This window comes from Macaca nemestrina, chromosome 10 (genome assembly GCF_043159975.1).
Source record: "Macaca nemestrina isolate mMacNem1 chromosome 10, mMacNem.hap1, whole genome shotgun sequence".
NCBI lineage: Eukaryota > Metazoa > Chordata > Mammalia > Primates > Cercopithecidae > Macaca > Macaca nemestrina.
This window is the reverse complement of record NC_092134.1, coordinates 15,339,910-15,362,509: the sequence shown is the minus strand read 5'-3', so window position 1 is coordinate 15,362,509 and position 22,600 is coordinate 15,339,910. Positions and strand designations below refer to the sequence as shown.

Genomic DNA, 22,600 nt, shown 5'->3' with positions numbered 1-22,600 from the left:
ATTTAAAAACAAATTGCTCCCCAAAAAAGGTAAGCATTAAAAAAAAAATTTTTTTTGAGATGGAGTCTCGCTCTGTCGTCCAGGCTGGAGTGCAGTGGCACGATCTAGGCTATGATATGCATTATTTCTATCTTTTCAACTTATAAGACATATCTGAGGTCTATTATTCCTTAAATTTGCAATGCTATATAACGTTGTGCTTCATCGTTTTATTTTTTTGTTTTGTTTTGGGGTTTTTCTTTTGTTTTGTTTTGTTTGAGACGGAGTCTCGCTCTGTCGCCCAGGCTGGAGTGCAGTGGTGCGATCTCGGCTCACTGCAAGCTCCGCCTCCCGGGTTCACGCCATTCTCCTGCCTCAGCCTCCCGCGTAGCTAGGACTACAGGCACCCGCCACCACGCCTGGCTAATTTTTTGTATTTCTTTTTTTTAGTAGAGACGGGGTTTCATCGTGTTAGCCAGGATGGTCTCGATCTCCTGACCTCATGATCCACCCACCTCGGCCTCCCAAAGTGCTGGGATTACAGGCGTAAGCCACCATGCCCGGCGTAAATGTTTTAAGTGGCACCATTACCTGCAGGAACAGCATAGGTGAAGTACAGTGTTAAGGATCAGAAATGGGTACACAATTCTTTACTAAGAAGTCTGAGTTCAGCTGACTCCGGTGCTGAGTGCTGTAGGAACATGGGTAAACAAGGAGCACTTGGCCATTGCTTTCAAGGTGCCGGTGGCCCTAAGGCTGGCATCTGAGGCAGGACATAGAAGACTAAGTCTTAGCAGCCTGGGAAGAGTCCAGAGGGAGGCCTATGTGGAGGCAGAAGGATCAATGAGATCAGTGTAGGTTCAAACCATAGTGAGGTGTATAATGAAAGTGCTGCTTGACCAAACATGGGGATGCATGCCTGTAATCCCAGCACTTTAGGAGGCCGAGGCAGGAGGACTGCTTGAACTCAGGATTTTGAGTCTAGCCCAGGCAACGACCAAGCGAAACCCAGTCTCTACAAAAATCAGAGAGGTGTGGTGGTGTGCACCTGTAGTCCCAGCTACTGGGGAGGCTGAGGTGGGACAATTGCTTGAGCCCAGAAAGTCAAGGCTGCAGTGAGCTGTGATCACACCACTGTACTCCAACCTGGGTGACAAGGTAAGACCCTGTCTCAAAAACAAAAATTAGTGGCAGGCCAGGCACGGTGGCTCATACCTGTAATCCCAGCACTTTGGGAGGTCGAGCCAGATGAATCACCTGAGGTCAGTAGTTTGAGACCAGCCTGGCCAATATAGCAAAACCCCACTTCTACTAAAAACACAAAAATTAGCTGGGCGTGGTGGCGCATGCCTGTAGTCCCAACTACTCAGGAGGCTGAGGCAGGGGAATCACCTGAACCCAGGAAGCAGAGGTTACGGTGAGCCAAGATCACGCCACTGCACTCCAGCCTGAGTAACAAGAGTGAGACTCCATCTCAAAAAAAAAAAGAAAAGAAAGTGGACATTACCCGCATCTGCTAAATGATATAGCATAGAACAGGAATGGACTTACAACATCGTCATTCATCATGAATAGGAAGGAGGATTATTCTTTCATGAAACATGCTATAATTGTGTATATGTATGTTCAGCTACATGGTGTGCATGTATGTATACCTATGTGTGTGGAGGGGGTCTCAATATAAATTGTACTTGTACTGTCCATCTGGATCAAACAAATTTTGAAAAAGATCAGAGGACAGGGCCAGGTGTGATGGCTCATGCCTGTAATCCTAGCACTCTGGGAGGCCAAAGCAGGTGGATTGCCTGAGCTCAGGAGTTCAAGACCAGCCTGGGCAACACCGTGAAACCCCATCTCTACTAAAATACAAAAAAATCTAGCCGGGCGTGGTGGCATGCACCTGTAGTCCCAGCTACTCAGGAAGCTGAGGCAAGAGAATGGCTTGAACCCAGGAGGCGGAGGTTGCAATGAGCCAAGATCGCACCACTGCAGTGCAGCCTGGGTGACAGAGCGAGACTCTGTCTCCAAAAAATAAAAATAAAAATCAGAGTACAAGACCTTTCATGTTCTCGCGCAGCCCAGAATGTTACAAAAAAATGACTATTCTGCCCCCATAAGGCTGACAGAAATGCCTCTCTCACAGAAACTGGAACCTCACTCTACTTCTAAGGATGCTGCCAAACTCAGTAGAGCCTCTCTGATGAGACAACGTGAATTCTGAAAAGTAATTAAAAACCTAACCTCAAACACTCACTGTCAGGTATTGTGGGGGCATAAATGGGTACAAACTTTCTGGAAAGCAATATGACAATGTTCACCACAATTCTTAAAATATGTGTTTTGTTTTTGTTTTTGTCTTTGCCTTTTGTTTTTGAGACAGTCTCGCTGTCACCCAGGCTAGAGTGCAGCGTCATGATCTTGGCTCACTGCAACCTCCACCTCCCAGGTTCAAGAGATTCTCCTGCCTCAGCCTCTCAAGTAGCTGGGATTACAGGTGTGTGCCACAACACCCAGCTAAAGTTTTGTGTTTTTAGTAGAGACGGGGTTTCACTATATTGGTCAGGCTGGTCTCAAACTCCTGACCTCAGGTGATCCACCGGCGTTGGCCTCCTAAAGCGCTGGGATTACAGGTGTGAGCCACCGTGTCTGGCCAAAATATGCAAATGTTTTCCTGCAAGACTCCTCTCCTATGAATTCACTCTAAAAGAATAGCCACAGGGGTCCCCAAAGACAACACTCAGGGGTATTCAGGCAGCATTGCTTATGATAGGAAAAGTATGGATATAACTCAAATTTCCAAAAATAGGAGATTGGTTGAATAAATTGTGTTAGTATTCAGGCATTAAAAATAAGAAGTGAATGCATTTATTGACAAAGGAAGATGTTTATGAGATAACATTGTAATTTGGTGCAATTTATTTTTAAGAGAGGATCTCACTCTGTGGCCCAGGCTGGTGTTCAGTGGCACCATCTCAGCTCACTGCAGCCTTGACACCTCCAGGACTCAAGCAATCCTTCCACTCCAGCCTCCCAAGTAGCTAGGACTACAGGTGCATGCCACCACACCCAGCTATTTTTTTTTTTTTTTTTTTTTTTTTGTAGAGGTAGAGTCTTGTTACGTTGCCCAGGCTGGTCTCAAACTCCTGGGTTCAAGCAATTCTTCCACCTTGGCCTCCCAAAGTGTTGGGATTACAGGTGTGAGCCACCATGCCTGGCCTGCAATTTTTTTTTAAAGAGAGAAAACTGCCATCTGCTTCTCACTGTGGGTAAAGAGAGAAAGTCACCTTTGGAGTAGATTTTGTATGTACTGAGTGACTGAGAGGCCCCTCCCTGTCAGCCACACTCACGTTCGGTGAGTCAGCACCATTGTGCTACAGGTAAAGAGTAGCATCACCTTTACAGCTCGTCAGCCAGCAGTGATTGTGCCTCCCTGGGGACGTTTTGAAATATCTGGGGATATTTCCGTGTGTCATGACTTTGAGTTGGGGGATGTTACTGGTATCTCATGGGCAGAGGTCAAGGATGTTTCTAACCAAACATCCTTCAAGGCATAAGACAGCCCCCAGTGCATGGTCCGCCCCCACTTTATTTTTGAGACAGGATCTTGCTCTGTCACCCAGGCTGGAGTGCAGCAGTGTGATCATGGCTCACTGCAGCCTCAATCAATGTCCTGGGCTCAAGTGATCCACCAGCCTCAGTCTCCCGAGTAGCTGGGACTACAGGTGTGTGCCACCACACACGGCACTTTTTTTTTGTATTTTTTGTAGAGATGGGGTTTCACCATTTGCCCAGCCTGGTCTGGAATTCCTGAGCTCAAGAGATCCTCCTGCCTTGGCCTCCCAAAGTGCTGGGATTACAGGCATGAGCCAGTGTGCCCGGCTGCATGATCCCTTTTGATGCTGACTGTACCTGAATCAGGATCTGCCAGCAAGAAAAAAATACAAAAGGGCACGCATGGAGGACTAGGCCAATGACCTGTTTCAAGTATGTTCTGTTCTGTTCACTGCTGCCTCCTCAGCCCTGCTGGCACCCCATAGCCACTCAGATTAGAAGACTTCTCCAGGTCTAGAACAATATTCAACAAATGCTTGTTGAATAGAGCAGGTTGAATCAAGCAAGGGCATCCGAGAGCCTCCACCTGACTCTGCCAGACTGATGCTCAACAGTGACACCTTGTGGTGGGAACTGAAACAACCGTGCTGATGGTCACTAACACTTCTCCGTGGCTGGCGTTTGCAGAGCGCATCCCTTGGGACAGAAAGGCCCCAGAATTTGCAGATAAATCATGAGGCTAGAGAGAAGCAGGAAGCCTCAGGAAGATGATATTTGATGTTCTGCTAATAAAGACAAATGGGTATCTGAGCAATTAATGGAAAACATCCAGGAGGGATGACAATATATTTGGCCCCCAAACTGATACAAGTCACAGAGGTTATTTTATCAGGTGAAAAAAAAAATTTTAAGCAATATGTACGGATAATTCTAATTCTATTTTTTAAAGTAAACATATATCCATTTGTCAGGAAAAATTATACCAAAATGATAACAGCAGTTACCTAGAGGGTGGGGCTTAGGGCGATTTTTTTAAAAATCTATTTTCTGGTTTATGTTACAATGAATGCAAATCACTTCTGTAAAAAAATAAAAATAAAAAAAATAGAAGCTAGACATTGACCCAAAATGCAAAGGCACTTAAACATGTCTAAAGTAAAAAGAACCTGGTCTCCTACACACACTCAACATTTTCATGTCCGGACCCTAATTATCCAGCACCAGATACCCTAAACCTCAGCAGGTCGTCCTGGGGCAAGAGTTCAAACCCAAGAACTTCCCTTGTCGGCGTCTTCCGGCCTCCAAATCCCAGGTCCATGCTGCCTCTTCCTGCGTGTCACATTTGTCCCCCAGGGTTGACTGTCTCGTCCTGGCCTGCAGTGGCAGGCACAAGATGCTGAGGGACCGTGGCAGCTGTTCTGGGGACAAGTCTCCACATCCCCGGCCCCAGGGCCTGCTCACCTGACATGTGGACATTCCTGAGGCAGGAGAGGGAGGCATTGAGGCGGGCACACTCCTCCCGGTTGGCTCCGTATTTCTCCACAGTCTCGCACACCTGTTCATCCGTCATCTCCAAGAGGTCCTCCAGGCTCAGCTGGCCGGGGGAGATTTCCTAGGGGAGGGGAGAGAGGATTGTCAACGGTGGGGCAGGAACAGCCTCTCTGCCTCCACCCCGCCCTCTAGTGGTGCCTAGAGGAGAACACTCCGCCGTGCAAACGCTTTGCACAACAGTGGGGTCTCCGAATCTCCGGTTTGCCACTCATTAGCTAGATAACCTCTGACCAGTCACTCAACCTCTCTGGGCCTCACTTTACTCATCTATAAAGTGGGACTCCTAAGTGTTCACACTTGGCAATGTAGCGCAGGTGCTTAGTGCTATTATAATTACTACCCTGTCTGGCGTCAACACTGTGCCTGTCTCTCGAATGTTTATAAGCCAGGGCCCCATTTTTTCATGTTTGCATGGCTCCCAGTGCCTCCTCCGCAGGGACTCATCTGAAATCCCAGCACACACTCAGAGCAAGCACAGGATAAGGCAGGTGCGCTGATGGCTGGGCCCCACTCTGCTTCCCTTCTTCTCTGGCTGCAGAGTCCAGGCCTCACACTGGTCTTCAGAAAACCTAATGGGAAAGGGATTGAAGGTCCGTGCTCCATGCTGGAAATGAAACTAGGTTTGTTTTTGAGCACCATTGGGGCATGGCTTTGCATCCTAAGGCAAAGCAGAAATGCTGGAGTGTAGCGTGGAGTTGGGGAAAGGGACCTAGAAAAGGTAGGATTCTCAATGTGCTGGCAAGCGAACTTTCACCGTCACCCCATCTTCCCAAAACAGTGTCTCCCTAAACACCATCATATGGAGACACCTCAAAATTTGTCAAGCTTCTACATTTATGCATATATATCTGTATGTATATATGAGTCTTCTTTTATAGCACTTACTACTCAACATCTTAACATATATTATTACTTAAGTAAAGGTTTTTTGTTTTGTTTTTTGTTTTTGAGACAGAGTCTCACTCTTGTCTCCCAGGCTGGAGTGCAATGGCATGATCTGAGCTCACTGCAACCTCCGCCTCCTGGGTTCAAGCGATTCTCCTGCCTCAGCCTCCTAAATAGCTGGGATTACAGCCACCAACCACCACACCTGGCTAATTTTTGTATTTTAAGTAGAGACGGGGTTTCACCATGTTGGCCAGGCTGGTCTCAAACTCCCGACCTCAGGTGATCCGCCCACCTCAGCCTCCCAAAGTAAATAAGGGTGAAATAGCATAGGGATAGTGATTCTAGGGCAGTATTGCAGAATACATCTACCCTCTTGTGGTCATGTTTGTGTATTACACGTTTGTGTATTACAACAAGATACAGCTCCCACATTAAACTGATAGCCAGAAAGAAGAAAACTGTCTCAGCACAAAAAATTATCTTCAAAAATATGAGCTATGGCGCAAAAGTCGAAGCCCAATCAGTGCCTTTTCAACTCACCAGGGCAGGCAGGGGGCAGAGAGAGAACAATAGTGGAGTCACTTAGAGGCTTTCTCAAATAGGGACACATTGCAGATGAGCCCCTTTAAGAAAGGTGATGATCAAGGACCTGTTTGTTTCTGGTTGTTGTTTTTCTTAAACAGAGACAGGGGCTCACTCTGTCACCCAGGCTGGGGTGCAGTGGTGCCATCGTATCTCACTGCAGCCTCAAACTCCCGGGTTCAAGCGACCCCCCCACCTCAGTCTCCTGAGTAGCTGGGACTACAGGCATGCACCACCATGCCTGGCTAATTTTTAAATTTTTTGTAGAGCTAGGATCTCACTATGTTGCCCAGGCTGGTTTCGAATTCCTGGCCTCAAGCGATCCTCCCACCTCGGTTTCCAAAAGTGTTGAGATTACGGACATGAGCCATTGCACCCTGTCTAGGATCTGAAGGTACAGAATGACTCACATTTGAAGGGGGTGATTCATAACATAAAAAGATTCTCCTCTTTGATTCAGGATTCACTTGTGCATTTTAACCTTATGATTTACATATATATAATTTCAATTTACTCTGAAGTTTAAGATCACAGAAAATCATAAAAGTAACATTTTTTTAACATCAAAAATGGAGAAACGCTTAACAATCTGGGCCAAAAGGGCAGACACACCTCTGTTTGATAAAATAATAGTAGTAACAATAGCTGAAATGGATGGAACACTGTTTTAAGGTTTTTGATAGATTTCCTTTATTATCACAAAGACTACTGAAAGTAGGCACTTTTATCACCACCACTTAGAGACTAGGACAGTAAAATTCAGAAAGGTTAGACCACTTGCCTAAGGTCACACAGCAAGTAATTGGTGGAGCCAGGATTCAAACCCAGCGGTTTTACTTTGGAGCTTTCTCCATACTTCAGTCACTTCACAGAAAGGGGACCTCTGGTGGACATATGCCTGAACTGCAGACAAAGAGCAGAAACCCCTCATCTTCTCCTGCCCACTCCCTGGGTGGTGACCTTGGACTCAAGATGCTCATTGACTAAGGCAACAGCCACAACTCAGCTACCTGCAGGCCAGGTAAATGTAAATGAGCAAGTCGATGCCAAACAGGAGCTCAGTTCCATGGTCAACATTTCTGATTTTGTGAGTGAAGCCAGAGATCTGGGATTTTTAGGCAGACTCTTTTGGTTTTTAAGTATTGGCTCAAAATAAATGTCCTGGCATCATATTAGCCAAACGACAACAAAAAAATGTCTGCATAGCTGATCCAGCTTGAGGGCCACCAGTTTTCAGCCCCTGGTCTAGAATCGTTTCTGCCTTATTTGCCCCCACAAGTAGCACTTGAGAGACAAATGATCCTGAAGCCTCCCAAAAAAATTCCCTGAGCCGTGCAAACACAACGCCATCTGTCCTTATACAGAACCGTTCATTCTAAGGATATTTGCAAGAAACTCATCTGGGTTCTCTGGCCATGCTGAGAATGAAATAAGGAAACATGGAATTGTGCATGGTCTGATGTGCATATGCAAGATGGGGTGGGGTAGGGGCCTGGAGGAATGGAGCGGGGTGATGCCGCATCTGACTCGGGATTCTTAGATCTGGTGGGGCTGGGTGAGATTCTTGTCCCTGCGGACAAGGTCTAAAAAAGACAGGGAGCCTCTTCAAGCAGGAGGCAGGGAGCACCTTGAGAGAGGACTCTTGGTTTCACTGGCAGGGGGGCAAGCTCCTCTTCTGCCCAGTTCAGGGAGGCCCAGGCAATAGGAAACAAGGCTAAGGCACAGTCCTTCCAACCTAAAGCTTTGCTGTCCATCTGAGCTGGACATCCCGCCAGCCCCATCCACTTAGCAGCTAGACTAGTCACTTAGCTCTGAGCCTCAGTTTCCCGCTCTGTACAAGGGGGATAACAGTCACACCTACTGAAAAGGTCATTGCAAGGAGGCTGAACAGTCTCAGCAGTTGAGATCCTAAGTGCAAAGCCCTTAGCACAATGCCTAGCATGAAAGATGCAGTGATGTCCGCTGGTTTTATTAGGTTTGGCTTGGCCCTGTCACTGCAAATGGATCAGTCCCTGGGATCCCAGGGGGTAAGAAAATCTCACTATCCTCAAGATGTTAAGAACGTGGTCCAATCTTTGAGGGTGGACATAAGATGTCAGATGCTCACAGCAGTAATAGCCTGGCATCTACTGAATGCTATTTGGTGCCAGAATATGAGCTAAACCTTTTTTTTTTTTTTTTTTTTTTTTTGAGGCAGAATCTTGTGCTGTCACCCAGGCTGGAATGCAGTGATGCAATCTCAGCTCACTACAATGTCTGCCTCCTGGGTTCAAGCAATTCTCCTGCCTCAGCCTCCCGAGTAGCTGGGACTACAGGTGTGCACCACCACACCTGGCTGATTTTTGTATTTTTAGTAGAGACGTGGTTTCACCATGTTGGCCTGGTCTCGAACTCCTGACCTCAAGCGATTCGCCCACTTCAGCCTCCCAAAGTGCTGGGATTACAGGCATGAACCACCGCACCTGGCCCTTTCTTTTCTTTTCTTCTTTTTTTTTTTTTTTTTTTTTTTTTTTTTTGAGACAGGGTCTTACTCTGTCACCCAGGCTGGAGTGCATGATCACAGCTCACTGTAGCCTCAACCTCCTGGGCTCAGGTGATCCTCCTGTCTCAGCCTCCCAAGTAGCTGGGACCACAGGCACGCACCACCACATCTGGCTAATTTTTGTATTTTTTGTAGAGGTTTCACCATGTTGCCCAGGTTGGTCCCAAACTTCTGTGCTCAAGCAATCCATCTGCCTTGGCCTCCCAAAGTGCTGGAATTACAGGCATGAGCCACTGTGCCCAGCTGAGTTGAACATTGTATAAAAATCATCTCATTCTATGATGTTGGCTATTTAAGAAGAGATGACAATCATTATGCACATTTCACAGATGAGAATATTAATGCTGTAAGACAGTACTGTTCAATATGGCTTCCACGGGCCCCATTAATTAATGTTAAACACAATTTAAAATTCAGTTCCTTAATCACATGTCCTAACCACAAGCGGCTACCACATCCGGCAGCACAGATAGAAAATATTCCCATCGTAGCAGAAAGTTCCACTGGACAGCGCTGGACTAAGAGGTGAAGTGATTTAGCTAAGGTGACTCTGTGAATATGTGGCAGAGCTGAAGGGTTCTGACTGACTCGGGAAGCACACTCTCGATGACCCCATTCAGACAGCACCAGTCATCCTGAATGTTTTTGTCCAGCACATATTTATTAAAAGCCTGCTATGTGCCAGGGACTGTGCTGTGCACAGCCAGAAACCTGCAGCCCAAGAGCAACCCAGGGGGTAGCTGCTGGCCAGGAAGGGGCAGGGGACACAGGGGCCCCCCAGGTCACCTCCAGGACTTCCTTGCGCACATCGACGATCCGGAACCAGTGCCGTAGCTGGGGGAAGCCATCCAGCTCCGCGTTGCGCTCCTGCAAGGCCACCTTCTTTTTGCAGGACAGCTGCCGGCTGAAGTACTTCACCAGCTTGCTCTGTGGAGACACAGCCAAGGACGGAGGACACATCTCAGAGGCACTGACACAAGGAAGAGAGACAAGAATCCCCTACGAACCCCCACCCTAAACCCAGCCAGCTCTGTACTTTAAAGACTGGTTCCACTACAGTGAGATCCAGGTTGGCACCCATCTTTCCACCTCGTTGGTGAAGAAACAGGCGGCTCCAGCATCTGGCTCGTGGTTGGGGGAGGTGGCGCACATTGGTACCAATTCAGTGGAGGGCCTTTTGATGGCATCCATTGACACCTCAATTGCACACATCTTTTTCTCTTTTTGTTTTCTTTTGTTTTGAGATGGAGTTTCACTCTTTCACCCAGGTTGGAGTGCAATGGCATGATCTCTGCTCACTGTAACCTCCGCCTCCCAAGTTCAAGCAATTCTCCAGCCTCAGCCTCCCGAGTAACTGGGATTACAGGTGTGCACCACCATGCCTGGCCTAATTTTTGTATTTTTAGTACAGACGGTGTTTTACCACGTTGGCCAGGCTGGTCTCAAACTCGTGGCCTCAGGTGATCCGCCCACCTCGGCCTCCCAAAGTGCTGGGATTACAGGGGTGAGCCACTGCACCTGGCCTGCACACATCCTTTGATCCAACAATTCCACCTGCAGGAACTCCTCCAACAGACACCCATACTGTGCAGAATGACTGTACAAGGTTACTTCCTTATAGTTCTGTTTGCAGCAGCAAAGGACTGCAAACATTCTGAGAGTCCATCAGTAGGAGACTCATTACATAAATGACGCTACAGCCAACAAAGAAACTTATGCAGCTCTAAAATCAAACCACGAAGTAGGCTCTGTACTGACAGAGAACAGTCTCCAGGGTACACTAATAAATAAAAATAAATACTCTCCCATTCATAAGGAAAACGTTTCCCTGTATATATCTTTGTAAATGTAGAAACTCTGTCCACAAGGACTCCCAATTCTTTACTTTTTTTTTTTTTTTTTTGAGACAGAGTCTCACTCTGTCGTCCAGGCTGCAGTGCAGTGGCGCGACCTCAGCTTACTGCAAGCTCTGCCTCCCAGGTTCACGCCATTCTCCTGCCTCAGCCTCCCAAGTAGCTGGGACTGCAGGCGCCTGCCACCATGCCCAGCTAATTTTTTGTATGTTTAGTAGAGACGGGGTTTCACCGTGTTAGCCAGGATGGTCTCAATCTCCTGACCTCGGGATCTGCTCGCCTCGGCCTCCCAAAGTGCTGGGATTACAGGGGTGAGCCACCGCACCCGGCCAAGGACTCCCAATTCTTTAGGGGAGGGAAGAGGAAGGTGGGGAAAAAGAGTCGGGGAAACATTTTATTTAAACTCTTTTGTGCTGTTTGAATTGTAAGTCCTACAGAAACATCCAAAAATTAATTCTTTTAAAATGAGACAGACTTGAACCCAGGCTTCTGAAGAGATCCCATGACATGAGAAAAGAAAGTTTTTTATTGCTGGTTTTTTATTGCTGGGTTTGTAAAATCTCACAATATTAACCAAAGAAAGGCAATACTTGTGTGTCTGAGCAGAGAAAACAATTTGGAAGAATAAACTCCAGGCCTCTGACTTGGGTCAAGTATTTCTTTATACACATTTTTTGTATGCATTCAGTAGTTACCCGAGGTATAATACATTATCATCTTTTTTTTTTTTTAAAGAGACAAGGTCTTTTTCTATTGCCCAGGCTGGAGTGCAGTGATGCAATCATAGCTCACTGCAGCCTCGAACTCCCTGGCTCAAGAGATCCTCCTGCCTCAGCCTCCCAAGTAGCTAGGACTACAGGTGAGTGCCACCAAACCCAGCCTATATTATCATCTTTGTAATTTAAAATGTATTTAATAAAGATAATTAAATAGAACAAAATTAGAATTCGGTGTGGAGGTGTCTGTGGCATTTCAAAACAGTCAACCAACATTTATCAAGAACAAAGTCTGAATTCTAGGATCAAAAAATTCAGAGGGCCAGATGCCATGGCTCACACCTGTAACCCCAGCACTTTGGGAGGCCAAGGCAGGAGGACTGCTTGAGCCCAGGAGTTTGAGACCAACCTGGGCAATGTGGTGAAACCCTGTTTCTAGCAAAAAAAAAAAAAAATCCTCACTCAGGAGGCTGAGGTGGGAGGATCACCTGAGCCCAGGAGGTGGAGGCTACAGTGAGCCATGATCATACCACTACACTCAAGGCTAGCTGACAGAGTGAGACCATCACTCAAAACAAAACAAAGCCAAACTTGGAGCCTGGGATGGCTGTCATGGGCTTCTGTTGCTTTTGCTACCTGGTCTCCATTTCCCCTTTTACTGAAAAGAACACATCAACTTTCTTTCAAGGAACCTCCCTTCTTTGGCCCGCAGTCCATCCAGCTGATGTGAGGCTGCTCCCATTGCACCACCCCATCAAACAGCCGTACTTGGGTCACGGCTGCAGGGTGGGCACGTAACCCAGGCCCCATCAAACAGCCGTACTTGGGTCAAGGGCAATCACGGATCCAGCTGGGCCACTGAGACCCCACCAGGACCTCTTCTAAGCACTCAGGACATAGCCATAGCACACCCTCCAGGGCTGCCAGGTGGTGTCATGGAAGACAGGAGCTGCCTGGGCTGTCGTCCCTGCTGCCATCTGGGAGCCTCCTGACACTGAAGCCCATTTGGAAGACAGCAGAGCCAAGAGATGGAGTCACATTCCCGGCCATAGCCATCATCTGAGCCCCAGCAGTGAGCGGAGAAACCAGATCTCCCTGGACTCTGCAGTGATGTGCGCCAATAAATTATCTTCTTTTGCTTAAGCTGCAGTGAGCTGGATTTCTGTCGCTAAAGCCTCCTGACTCATAGGGAAATTAAAGAACATGGAGTCCACCTCCTTGAGGGAGTCTTGGCATCCCTGGTATACTGGTTTCCTGTGGCTGCTGTCATGAATAACCACGTACTAAGTGGCTAAAAACAATACAAACATACTGATCTCGCAGTTCTGGAGATCAAAAGTCCTAAATCAGTCTCATGGGGCTAAAGTCAAGGTGTCAACAGGGCTGGTTACTTCTGGAGGCTCCAGGCAAGAATCAGTTTCCTTCCCTTTTCAGTGATCAGAGCCCGCCCGCATGCCTTGGCTTCTGGGCCCTTCCCCACATCACTCCAACCACTTCCTCCATTACCACATCTCCTGCTACTGCCTCTTATCCTCCTGCTTCCCTCTTATACAGACCCTTGCAATGATCTGGGACCCACCCAGACAACCCAGGGCAATCTCCCCATTTCAAGATCCTTATCTTACATCTGCAAAGTCCTTTTTCCCATGTATGGTCACACAATCACAACTTCTGGGGAGTAGGAGGTAGAAATTATTGGAGGACTGTTATTTAGCCCACCACACCTGTGCACTTACCCGGGCAACTGGTTCAACTCTACCTGGAGGAGAGGGGAGGGGCTGAGGAAAGGCAGCCCCAGCAGAGGTCAGGGCCCATGAGACAACCATCCAAGAAGAGCATCCAGAAATAGCAATGGCCCAGTGAAGTTGGGAGATTAGGTAAATACAGAAAACTGAGCAAATAAACAAATCTATTGAGCATTATTGTTCTTCCTGTCTGAGAAGAGTGACACGGGATGTGGGATGGGAAAAGCTAGACTAAATCCTGTGGTATTGGTTTGGGAAGAGTTACTCCATACATATAGATAGAAATGTTGATGTAAATGTGTGTGTATATGTATACATATATGCACTGCACACACACACACACACACATACATATATATATAGCCTAGATTGTCCACTGAAGGGACTCAGATTTACTCCAAAAGGTGAGTTCTGGGCTACGGTAGTTTACAAGGACTGCTGTAACAAAGTACCACAAGTTGGATGGTTCGAACAGGAAACATTTCCAGTGTCACAGTTCTGGAGGCTAGAAGTTTGAAATCAAGGTGTCGGTGGGGCCATGCTCCCCCTGAAGGCACTGGGAAAGGCCCTGCGACAGGACTCTCTCCTCGCTTCTGAGAATCCCGTGGCTTGTGGCAGCCAAACTTCAGTCTTCACATAGCATTCTCCCTGTATGTGTGACTGTGTCCAAATTTTCCCTTTTTACAAGGACACCAGTCATACTGGACTAGTATGAACTCACCTAAACTAATTACATCTGCAACAACCCTATTTCCATATAAGGTCATATTCTGAGACATTGAGGATTAGGATTTCAACGTATGAATCTTGGGGTATCACAACTGGAACCAGAACACGGACCTTTGAAACACAAAAGCAAGAGTGACCCCCGACCACCCCAGTCTGACCATCTGTCTGCAAAGACACTGCATTCATCCTAGATCAGGGACCTGGGTAACACAGCGAGACTCCATCTCAAAAACATAACAATAATAATTAATTTAAAAAATAAAATAAAAAACTAATCAGGTTTAAATTACTAAACATTCTTTAAAAGCCCAATATATCATTTATCTAGTTTTTTTTCAGTACAGGTTACCGTTATACTGCAAGAGAATGTACTTTTAATCGGATAGAAAACTGTGTCTTCCTAATTCGTAATTTAAGTTCTGATTTTGAAAATAGTAGGGTTTAATTTAATCCATCCTATTTACAGAAATTACGGGAAACACACACAAACTGACATCATTGGCAATATCTGCAAATCGGGCTTTGTACCAAGCGGTTTTCCTCAGCCTTTTCTTCTGAATAAATGAGGTTTTACTGTTCATTATTCTATATCTATGTATGCCCATGTTGTGTTTCAAATATTGCAAAAGAAATAAGGATCTGGCCCCTTTAAAAAATAATAATAAATGAGCATGATTTATCAATTTCTTCCCTTCCCTTCCCTTCCCTCCCCTCCTCTCTTCTCTTCTCTTCTTTACTGTGACAGGGTCTCATCATGTTACCCAGGCTGGTCTCGAACTCCTGGACCCAAGCAATCCATTCACTTCGGCCTCCCAAGATGCTGGAACTACAGGTGTGAGCCACCGTGCCCAGCCTCAATTTGTTAAACAAAAGAGGTAATGTCAACTGGGAAGCCAGTGATGTCATGCGTCATACCTTTAAAAAAGTCACAGAAAATTGAAAAACTAGGCTAAGACCAGAAGTTAAATGGCAGGACCATTGGAACCATGGTACTGCCTTATGCAAACATCTGCTGGAGAATAGTACTGTTTCCCAACTGCGGGTATCACTGATAACTTGAGAGGTGGTACCCAGGCGTAGTGTTAAATAACATCGTATCATATAGTGAGCACTTTCTTCTCCGTCCAAATTTTTCTCCAGCCATCTGACTATATCAAGGAGACAGTCTCTGTTGAATGATACTATGTCTTTAACAACTCTCTAACCTCTGCAATCTCTGTCTTTTTTTTTTTTAATTTTATTTATTATTATTTTTTTTGAAACAAGGTCTCACTCTGTCACCCAGGATGGAGTGCAGTGGTGTGATCATGGCTCACTGCAGTCTTGACCTCCTGGGCTCAAGCCATCCTCCCACCTCAGCTTCTCATGTAGCTGGGACAACAGGTATGTACCACCATGCCTGGCATGGGCCAACACACCATGCCTCTTTTTATTTTTTGTAGACATGGGCTTTACTTGGTTGCCCAGGCTGGTCTCTAACTCCTGGACTCAAGCAACCCTCCTGCCTCAGCCTCCCAAAGTGCTGGGATGATAGGCATGAGCCACTGCTCTCTTTACAACAGAGCACAGGACAGTCTCAGAGCCTTCGGCAGATAACAATATGATACACCATTTCATGACACTTGTGTTTACATTGTATTTATTTTCTTCATTGTCTTCCATTTATGGCAAGTGACATTAGTTTTCCATTACAATAGCTGCACATGGTTTAATTTTTAAATACATGCATGTTAAAAAATGGAGTTGGTTTAAAGAAAACACAAATATGGCAAAAAGTATGACGGTGGTATCAAGTTGATGCATTTGGAGAAACACTGTCCTACAAAATACAGTTCTGACTCCTTAAACTATTACTTGGGGCTTAACCCTACTCCATTTCTCCTTCCTTGCCTCATTCATTTCCATGTAATTCCCTAAACAGGGCCAGGCACAGTGGCTCAAACCTGCAATCCCAGCACTTTGGGAGGCCAAGGTGGGAGGATCGCTTGAGCTCAGGAGTTCGAGACCAGCCTGGCCAACATGGTAAGACCCTATCTCTACTAAAAATACAAAAATGAGCCAGGCATGGTGTTGTGTGCCTGTGGTCCCAGATACTCAGGAGGCTGAGGTGGGAGGATGGCTTGAGCCCAGGAGGTCGAGGCTGCAGTGAGCTGTGTTCATGCCACTGCACTACAGCCTGGGCAACAAAGCGAGAGCTTGCATTTAAAAAAAAAAAAAAAAAAGTGGAAAACTACCTAAACACATGCAGGACCTCAAATGTCACCTCCCTGATTCCTCCTACCTGGAAGTCCTTTCCACACCCACCTGAGGAAGGGTATAAAAATGACCTGAGGCCGGGCGCGGTGGCTCACACCTGTAATCCCAGCACTTTGGGAGGCCGAGGCGGGCGGATCACGAGGTTAGGAGATCGAGACCATCCTGGCTAACACGTTGAAACCCCGTCTCTACTAAAAATACAAAAAAAATTAGCCGGGCGTGGTGGCGGGCACCTGTAGTCCCAGCTACTTGGGAGGCTGAAGCGGGAGAATGGCATGAACCTGGGAGGCGGAGCTTGCAGTGAGCTGAGATCGCGTCACTGCACTCCAGCCTAGAGACAGAGCAAAACTCTGCCTCAAAAAAAAAAAAAACAAAGACCTGAATCCTTTACACCCCTCCTGTGTCCATACCCTTTGCAATGTCACTTTGCAGTTGATTTACCAAAGGGGTGCAGTCTGTGTCCACACCTTTTCAGTGATGCTGGCTATGTGACTTGCCTCAGCCAATAGAGGGAGGCCTGTGTGCTTCTACTTGCTGGCTTGGACCCGTCATCCTCATGAGAATGTGCCCAGGCTAGTCAGCTGAAGGATAAGAGACTACATGGTGCACAGTCAAGTCTTCCCAGACGTCCCAGCCAAAAACCATCCCAGCTCAGTTGACAGCCAACTCTTGCCTGGCTATTGGCTATAAGTGAAGCCATCCCAGATCAGAGGAGCCACCAATCTACTGCTGATCCCAGAGGCATGGCCAATAAATGCTTATGTCATGTGCCATGGGGGTTTTGTGTTTGTTATGCAGCATTATGGGGACCCGTAGCTAACTGATACACCACCACATCAATGCATGAAAATCTGATTTTTTCTCCAAAGCCCACCTCAAATGCCACCTGCTCCAGCAGGAACTTATAAATTCTTTCTTGGGACTTTATTTGTACACACTGTATTATAGAATTATTCACAATTTTTCTTGCATTATAACTGACCAAGAAGACACTAGATCCCTTAAAGGGCTAAGATGTCCTTGCTAGATTTGGAAGAGTAAATGAAATAAATATAACAATAAAAATATGGCCGGGCATGGTGGCTCACGCCTGTAATCCCAGCAGTTTGGGAGGCCGAGGTGGGTGGATCACCTGAGGTCAGGAGTTCGAGACTAGCCTCATCAACATAGTGAAACCCTGTCTCTACTAAAAATACAAAAATTAGTCAGGCATGGTGGTGCACGCCTGTAGTCCCAGCTACTCGGGAGGCTGAGGCAGGAATCTTTTGAACCCAAGAGGTGGAGGTTGCAGTGAGCTGAAATCATGCCACTGCACTCCAGCCAGGGCAACAGAGCAAGACTCTGTCTCAAAAAAAAAATAAATAAAATAAATAAATAAATAAATAAATAAATAAATAAATAAAAATAAAAGTACCATTTCTGAGCACTTCCCCCATGGGCCAGGCCCATGCTGAATGTCACACATGCATTATTTCAATATATTCTTACATTCCCAGGAACTAGGCGCTATTAACATCTACATTGTACCAAAGAAGAAACCAGGCACAGAGAAGTTAGGCCATTTGCTCACAATCACACAGCTAGTAAGTGCAGAGCCAAGATTCAAACCCAGTCTAATTCAAACACTCCAAAGTTACAGAAAGGATAATCTCAATTTAATTTACTTTAATTATTTAATAAATGCATGCTTTTTTTGTTTTGTTTTGTTTTGTTTTGTTTGAGACAGAGTCTCACTCTGTCGCCCAGGCTGGAGTGTAGTGGTGTGATCTCAGCTCACTGTAATCTCTGCCTCCAAGGTTCAAGCAATTCTCCTGCCTCAGCCCCCCGAGTAGATGGGACTACAGGTGTGTGCCACCACACTCAACTAATTTTCGTATTTTCAGTAGAGATGGGGTTTTGTGCCACGTTGGCCAAGTTGGTCTCGAACTCCTGACCTCAGATGATCCTCCCGCTTCAGTCTCCCAAAGTGCCGGGGTTACAAGAGTGAGCCACTGTGCCAGGCCGCATATATTTTCCTTATAAGAAAGTTAGGACATTTCAGGCCAGGCGCAATGGCTCATGCCTGTAATCCCAGCACTTTGGGAGGCCAAGGCAGGCGGATCACCTGAGGTCAGGAGTTTGAGACCAGCCTGGCCAACATGGTGAAACACCGTCTCCACTAAAAATGCAAAAATTAGATGGGTGTGGTGGCAGGTGCCTATAATCCCAGCTACTCGGGAGCCTGAGGTAGGACAATTGCTCGAACCCAGGAGACGGAGGTTGCAGTGAGCCGAGATCACACCACAGCACTCCAGCCTGGGTGACAGAGCAAGACTCCATCTCAAAAAAATAAAAATATTTAAAAGAAAGTTTGAACATTTCAGATAAGGCCAGAGCTCCCTTGGACCACTCCCATGAATGCAGATCCCATCCCTGGAGGTAGAGCAGGTAATCGCTGAGACTACTTAGGTGCCCCTCTTTCCAGACGTTGATCTGTGAATTTTCACAAATACATACAGATCTGTTGAAACTCTGCAATGTGGTTTTATGTGTACGATTTCTTTTTTCCTCTCACATAAATGGTATCATACAGCATGCACTTTTGTGCCCTTGCTTTTTTCACTCAGTAGTAAGCCCTGAGAGTCTTTCCATGTTAATCCATACAGATCTGCCGCGTTCTTTTTAATCTTCTGCATGAAGGATTCCTTTGATACCTGGGTGAAAAGCCCATGATGTGAGCAGTTCTGTGATGTCTGCTGGGACATCTTTGTCAATGACAATAAAGCGTTTTCAGGAATAACAGCCACCATCGCAGCTGCCATGTACTAAACATTTACAGTATGCCTGGTATCGAGCCAAGTGCTGTGAATGTGTTTGTTCCTTTTTTTTTTTTTTTTTTTTTGAGGCGGAGTCTTGCTCTGTCGCCCAGGCTGGAGTGCAGTGGCCGGATCTCAGCTCACTGCAAGCTCCGCCTCCCGGGTTCACGCCATTCTCCAGTCTCAGCCTCCCAAGTAGCTGGGACTACAGGCGCCCGCCACCTCGCCCAGCTAGTTTTTTTTTGGTTTTTTTTTTTTTTTTTTAGTAGAGACGGGGTTTCACCGTGTTAGCCAGGATGGTCTCGATCTCCTGACCTCGTGATCTGTCCGTCTCGGCCTCCCAAAGTGCTGGGATTACAGGCTTGAGCCACCGCACCCAGTCGTGTTTTAATCCATGCGACAATGCTAGCTGTGAGGCTGGTACTTTCAGCCCATTCTACGAACGGGAAGACCGAAACTTCAACATGCTGAATCATTTGCCGAGATCCACAGAGCTACTGAAGTGGGAGCGCCACGGTATGATCCGAAAGCTCTGTCTCTTTACCAGGACACTATGCTAGGAGCTGTTCACGGCTCCTTCCCACTGACCTGGAAGTGCAAAAGTTGGGCATCGACCCCTCAGGGGAGAGACAGGGCCTTATTCATCTTAGGAAGTCCCCTAAGTGAATTCCTGAATTCTAGCTCTGAGGTTTGGGCCAGTCAGTTCAGCTCTCTGAGCCTCCACTTTCTCATCTGTAAAACAGGTGTCTTTCACCTTTCCTCGCAGGCCTGCTGAGGCAGTCTCAGCCAGACGTGGTGGCTCACACCTTTAATCCCAGCACTTTGGGAGGCCGAGGCTGGTGGATCGAGGAGTTTGAGACCAGCCTAGCCAACATGGTGAAACCCTGTCTCTACTAAAATACAAAATTAGCCGGGTGTGGTAGAACACACCTGTAGTCCCAGTTACTCGGGAGGCTGAGAAAGGAGAATCGCTTAAACTTGGAGGTAGAGGCTGCAGTGAGCCGAGATTGCACCACTGCACTCCAGCCTGGGCAAGACAGAGCGAGATACTGTCTCAAAAAAAAAAAGAAATTATATGTACAGTAGATACCCCATACACTCACGTCCTACTTGTTGAATGGGGATGTGGACTCTGGGGAGGTGTTTCCCAGGTCACCCAGAGACTAAGATCCTGCACTTGCCAAGGAGTTAGAACCAAGGGGTGTCCCAACTATGACACATTAGAAATGGGAGGAGTGAGTTTAGAGGAAGCAGATGGAGTGAAGGAGACAAGTGGGGACAGTGGCCTCGAGTTGTGGCCTTGCCCTTGAGGCAAAAGGGAATGAGAATCATCTTGCGGGACAAGAGTGTACTGAGCTGAGCAGGGAAAAACCCAGAAAACTGCAGAGTGTGAAGCTATGCTGGGCAGAGATCGAGCAGGGCTTCCCAAACAGGGACCCTGGGAAAGAGCAGCTCTTTCTCCTGGTTTTCCAGGACTGATGCTACAGAATAACTGCGGCTGTCAGTTAACAGATTTGCTTTGAGCCAAACGCTGAAATGAGCACATTTTATGAATTACCTTCTTTAATTTTCTACAACGCTGGAGGATTGTGATATGGGTCCAATCACTGTCCCCATTGTACAAAGGAAGAAATCAAGACCCAGAAATGTCAAATAACTTGCCCAAGGTCATCAAGCTACTAAGTGGATAAACTGGGATTTGAACCCAAGTCTATCAAACTCTCATTAATTAACACACAAGGAATGTCATGCCAGGCCAGGCACGGTGGCTCACACCTGTAGTCTCAGCACTTTGTGAGGCCGAGGCAGGAGGATCACTTGAGGTCAGGAGTTCAAGAGCAGCCTGGACAACACAGTGAAATCCCACCACTACTAAAAATACAAAAAATAGCCAGGCGTGGTGGCATACACCTGTAATCCCATTTACTCGGGAGGCTGAGAGGCACGAGAATTGTTTGAACTCAGGAGGCGGAGGTTGCAGTAAACCAGGAAACTGAGATCGTGCCACTGCGCTCTAGCCTGGGTGACAGAGTGAGACCGTCTCAAAAAAAAAAAAAAATGTCATGTCAGATGAAACCACACAACAGCCAAAACAAAAGGTATAGTATAACCCTAGTTTCTGAATGCAAAACGCATTCATATATATAATTATATACACACACATATATATACACATACACACACACACACACACACACACACACAGAGAGAGACAGAGAGAGAAAAAAGGTTGGCAACTGCATCTCTGGGTTATGATAGCTGAAGTTTATCTTCTTATTTCTGTCCTTCTGTATCTTATAATTTTTCTATAAGATACAGATATTTTTTCCAAGAGAGGGGGTCTTGCTATGTTGCCCAGGCTGGCGTCAAACTCCTGGCTTCAAGCAATCCTTTTGCCTCATCCTTCTGAATAGCTGGGATTACAGGCACAAGTCACTATTGCCCATTTATTTTTCCGTAAGCCTGAATTACCTATATGATTGTAAGTTACAAATCACATGAAAACCAGACATTTGCCAATCATAAAGACACACAGGCCATCCTTAGTGTCAGCCATCTCATTAAGTATGACAGGCATTACATAAATATGCCAGACATTCTGCTAAGTACCTGACACATTATTTCACTGAATCATCACAATAGCCTCAATAGGAACCCCATCTTATTTACAAATGTGAAAACAGGGAGCCACAGGGTTTAAGTAGTTCTCCCAAGGTACTAGATAATTTCACATTATTTCCCTCTTTCCTCAACTTCCAGGCATAAGCTTCATCTGAAGATGTCTGTTAAAAATCAAACATTACTACTCAGGAGGCTGAGGCTGGAGGATCGCTTAAGGCCAGGAGTTCAAGACCAGCCTGGGCAACATAGCAAGACCCCCATCTCCACCAAAAATTAAAAATTAGTCAGGCATGGTGCTGTGCACCTGTAGTCCCAGCTACTGGGGAGGTTGAGATGACGGGATCCCTTGAGCCCAGGAGTTCCAGGCTGCAGTGAGCCATGAATTGCACCACTGCAGTCCAGCAGGGACAACAGAGCAAGACCCTATCGCCAAAAAAAAAAAAAAATCAAATTTCTAGGCCCATCTCTTAGAAATTCTGATTCAGTGAATCTGGCGGCAGCCCAGGAATCTGTGAAAACACCGAGGACTCCAATGGTTCCAAAGATCAGGCAAGTATGAGAAACATCCCTCTACTGTCTGAACAACTGCATAATGAAAGTAGCTTCTCAGTCAAGCTAAAGGATCTGGGTCCTTGGGCAATAAACACAGGGCAGAAACCCCATTCAAGAAGCCAGGGTTCAGCACCCTCCACAATCAGTCCCCTCTACAAGGGCTGTGGGCTCATTTGTACAACAGGCTCATTTTCCAAACAGCTTCCAGAGCAGTCAGCACCTGTCCAGGGCTGAAGGG

General features: G+C 46.5%; 1 protein-coding gene across 5 annotated transcripts in view; it reads right to left on the bottom strand.

Annotated features, from left to right (window-relative positions):
• LOC105495091 (kinase suppressor of ras 2) overlaps positions 1–22,600 on the bottom strand; it is a 520,600-nt gene that overhangs the window by 400,288 nt on the left and 97,712 nt on the right. For all 5 annotated transcript variants that reach the window (XM_024797056.2, XM_071071001.1, XM_071071002.1 and 2 more), the window contains exons 2-3: positions 9,881–10,021; positions 4,993–5,143 (exon numbers count right to left, since the gene is read on the bottom strand). In XM_024797056.2, coding sequence (XP_024652824.1) covers positions 4,993–5,143; positions 9,881–10,021 — 292 coding nt within the window. The remainder of the gene's footprint in view (positions 1–4,992; positions 5,144–9,880; positions 10,022–22,600) is intronic.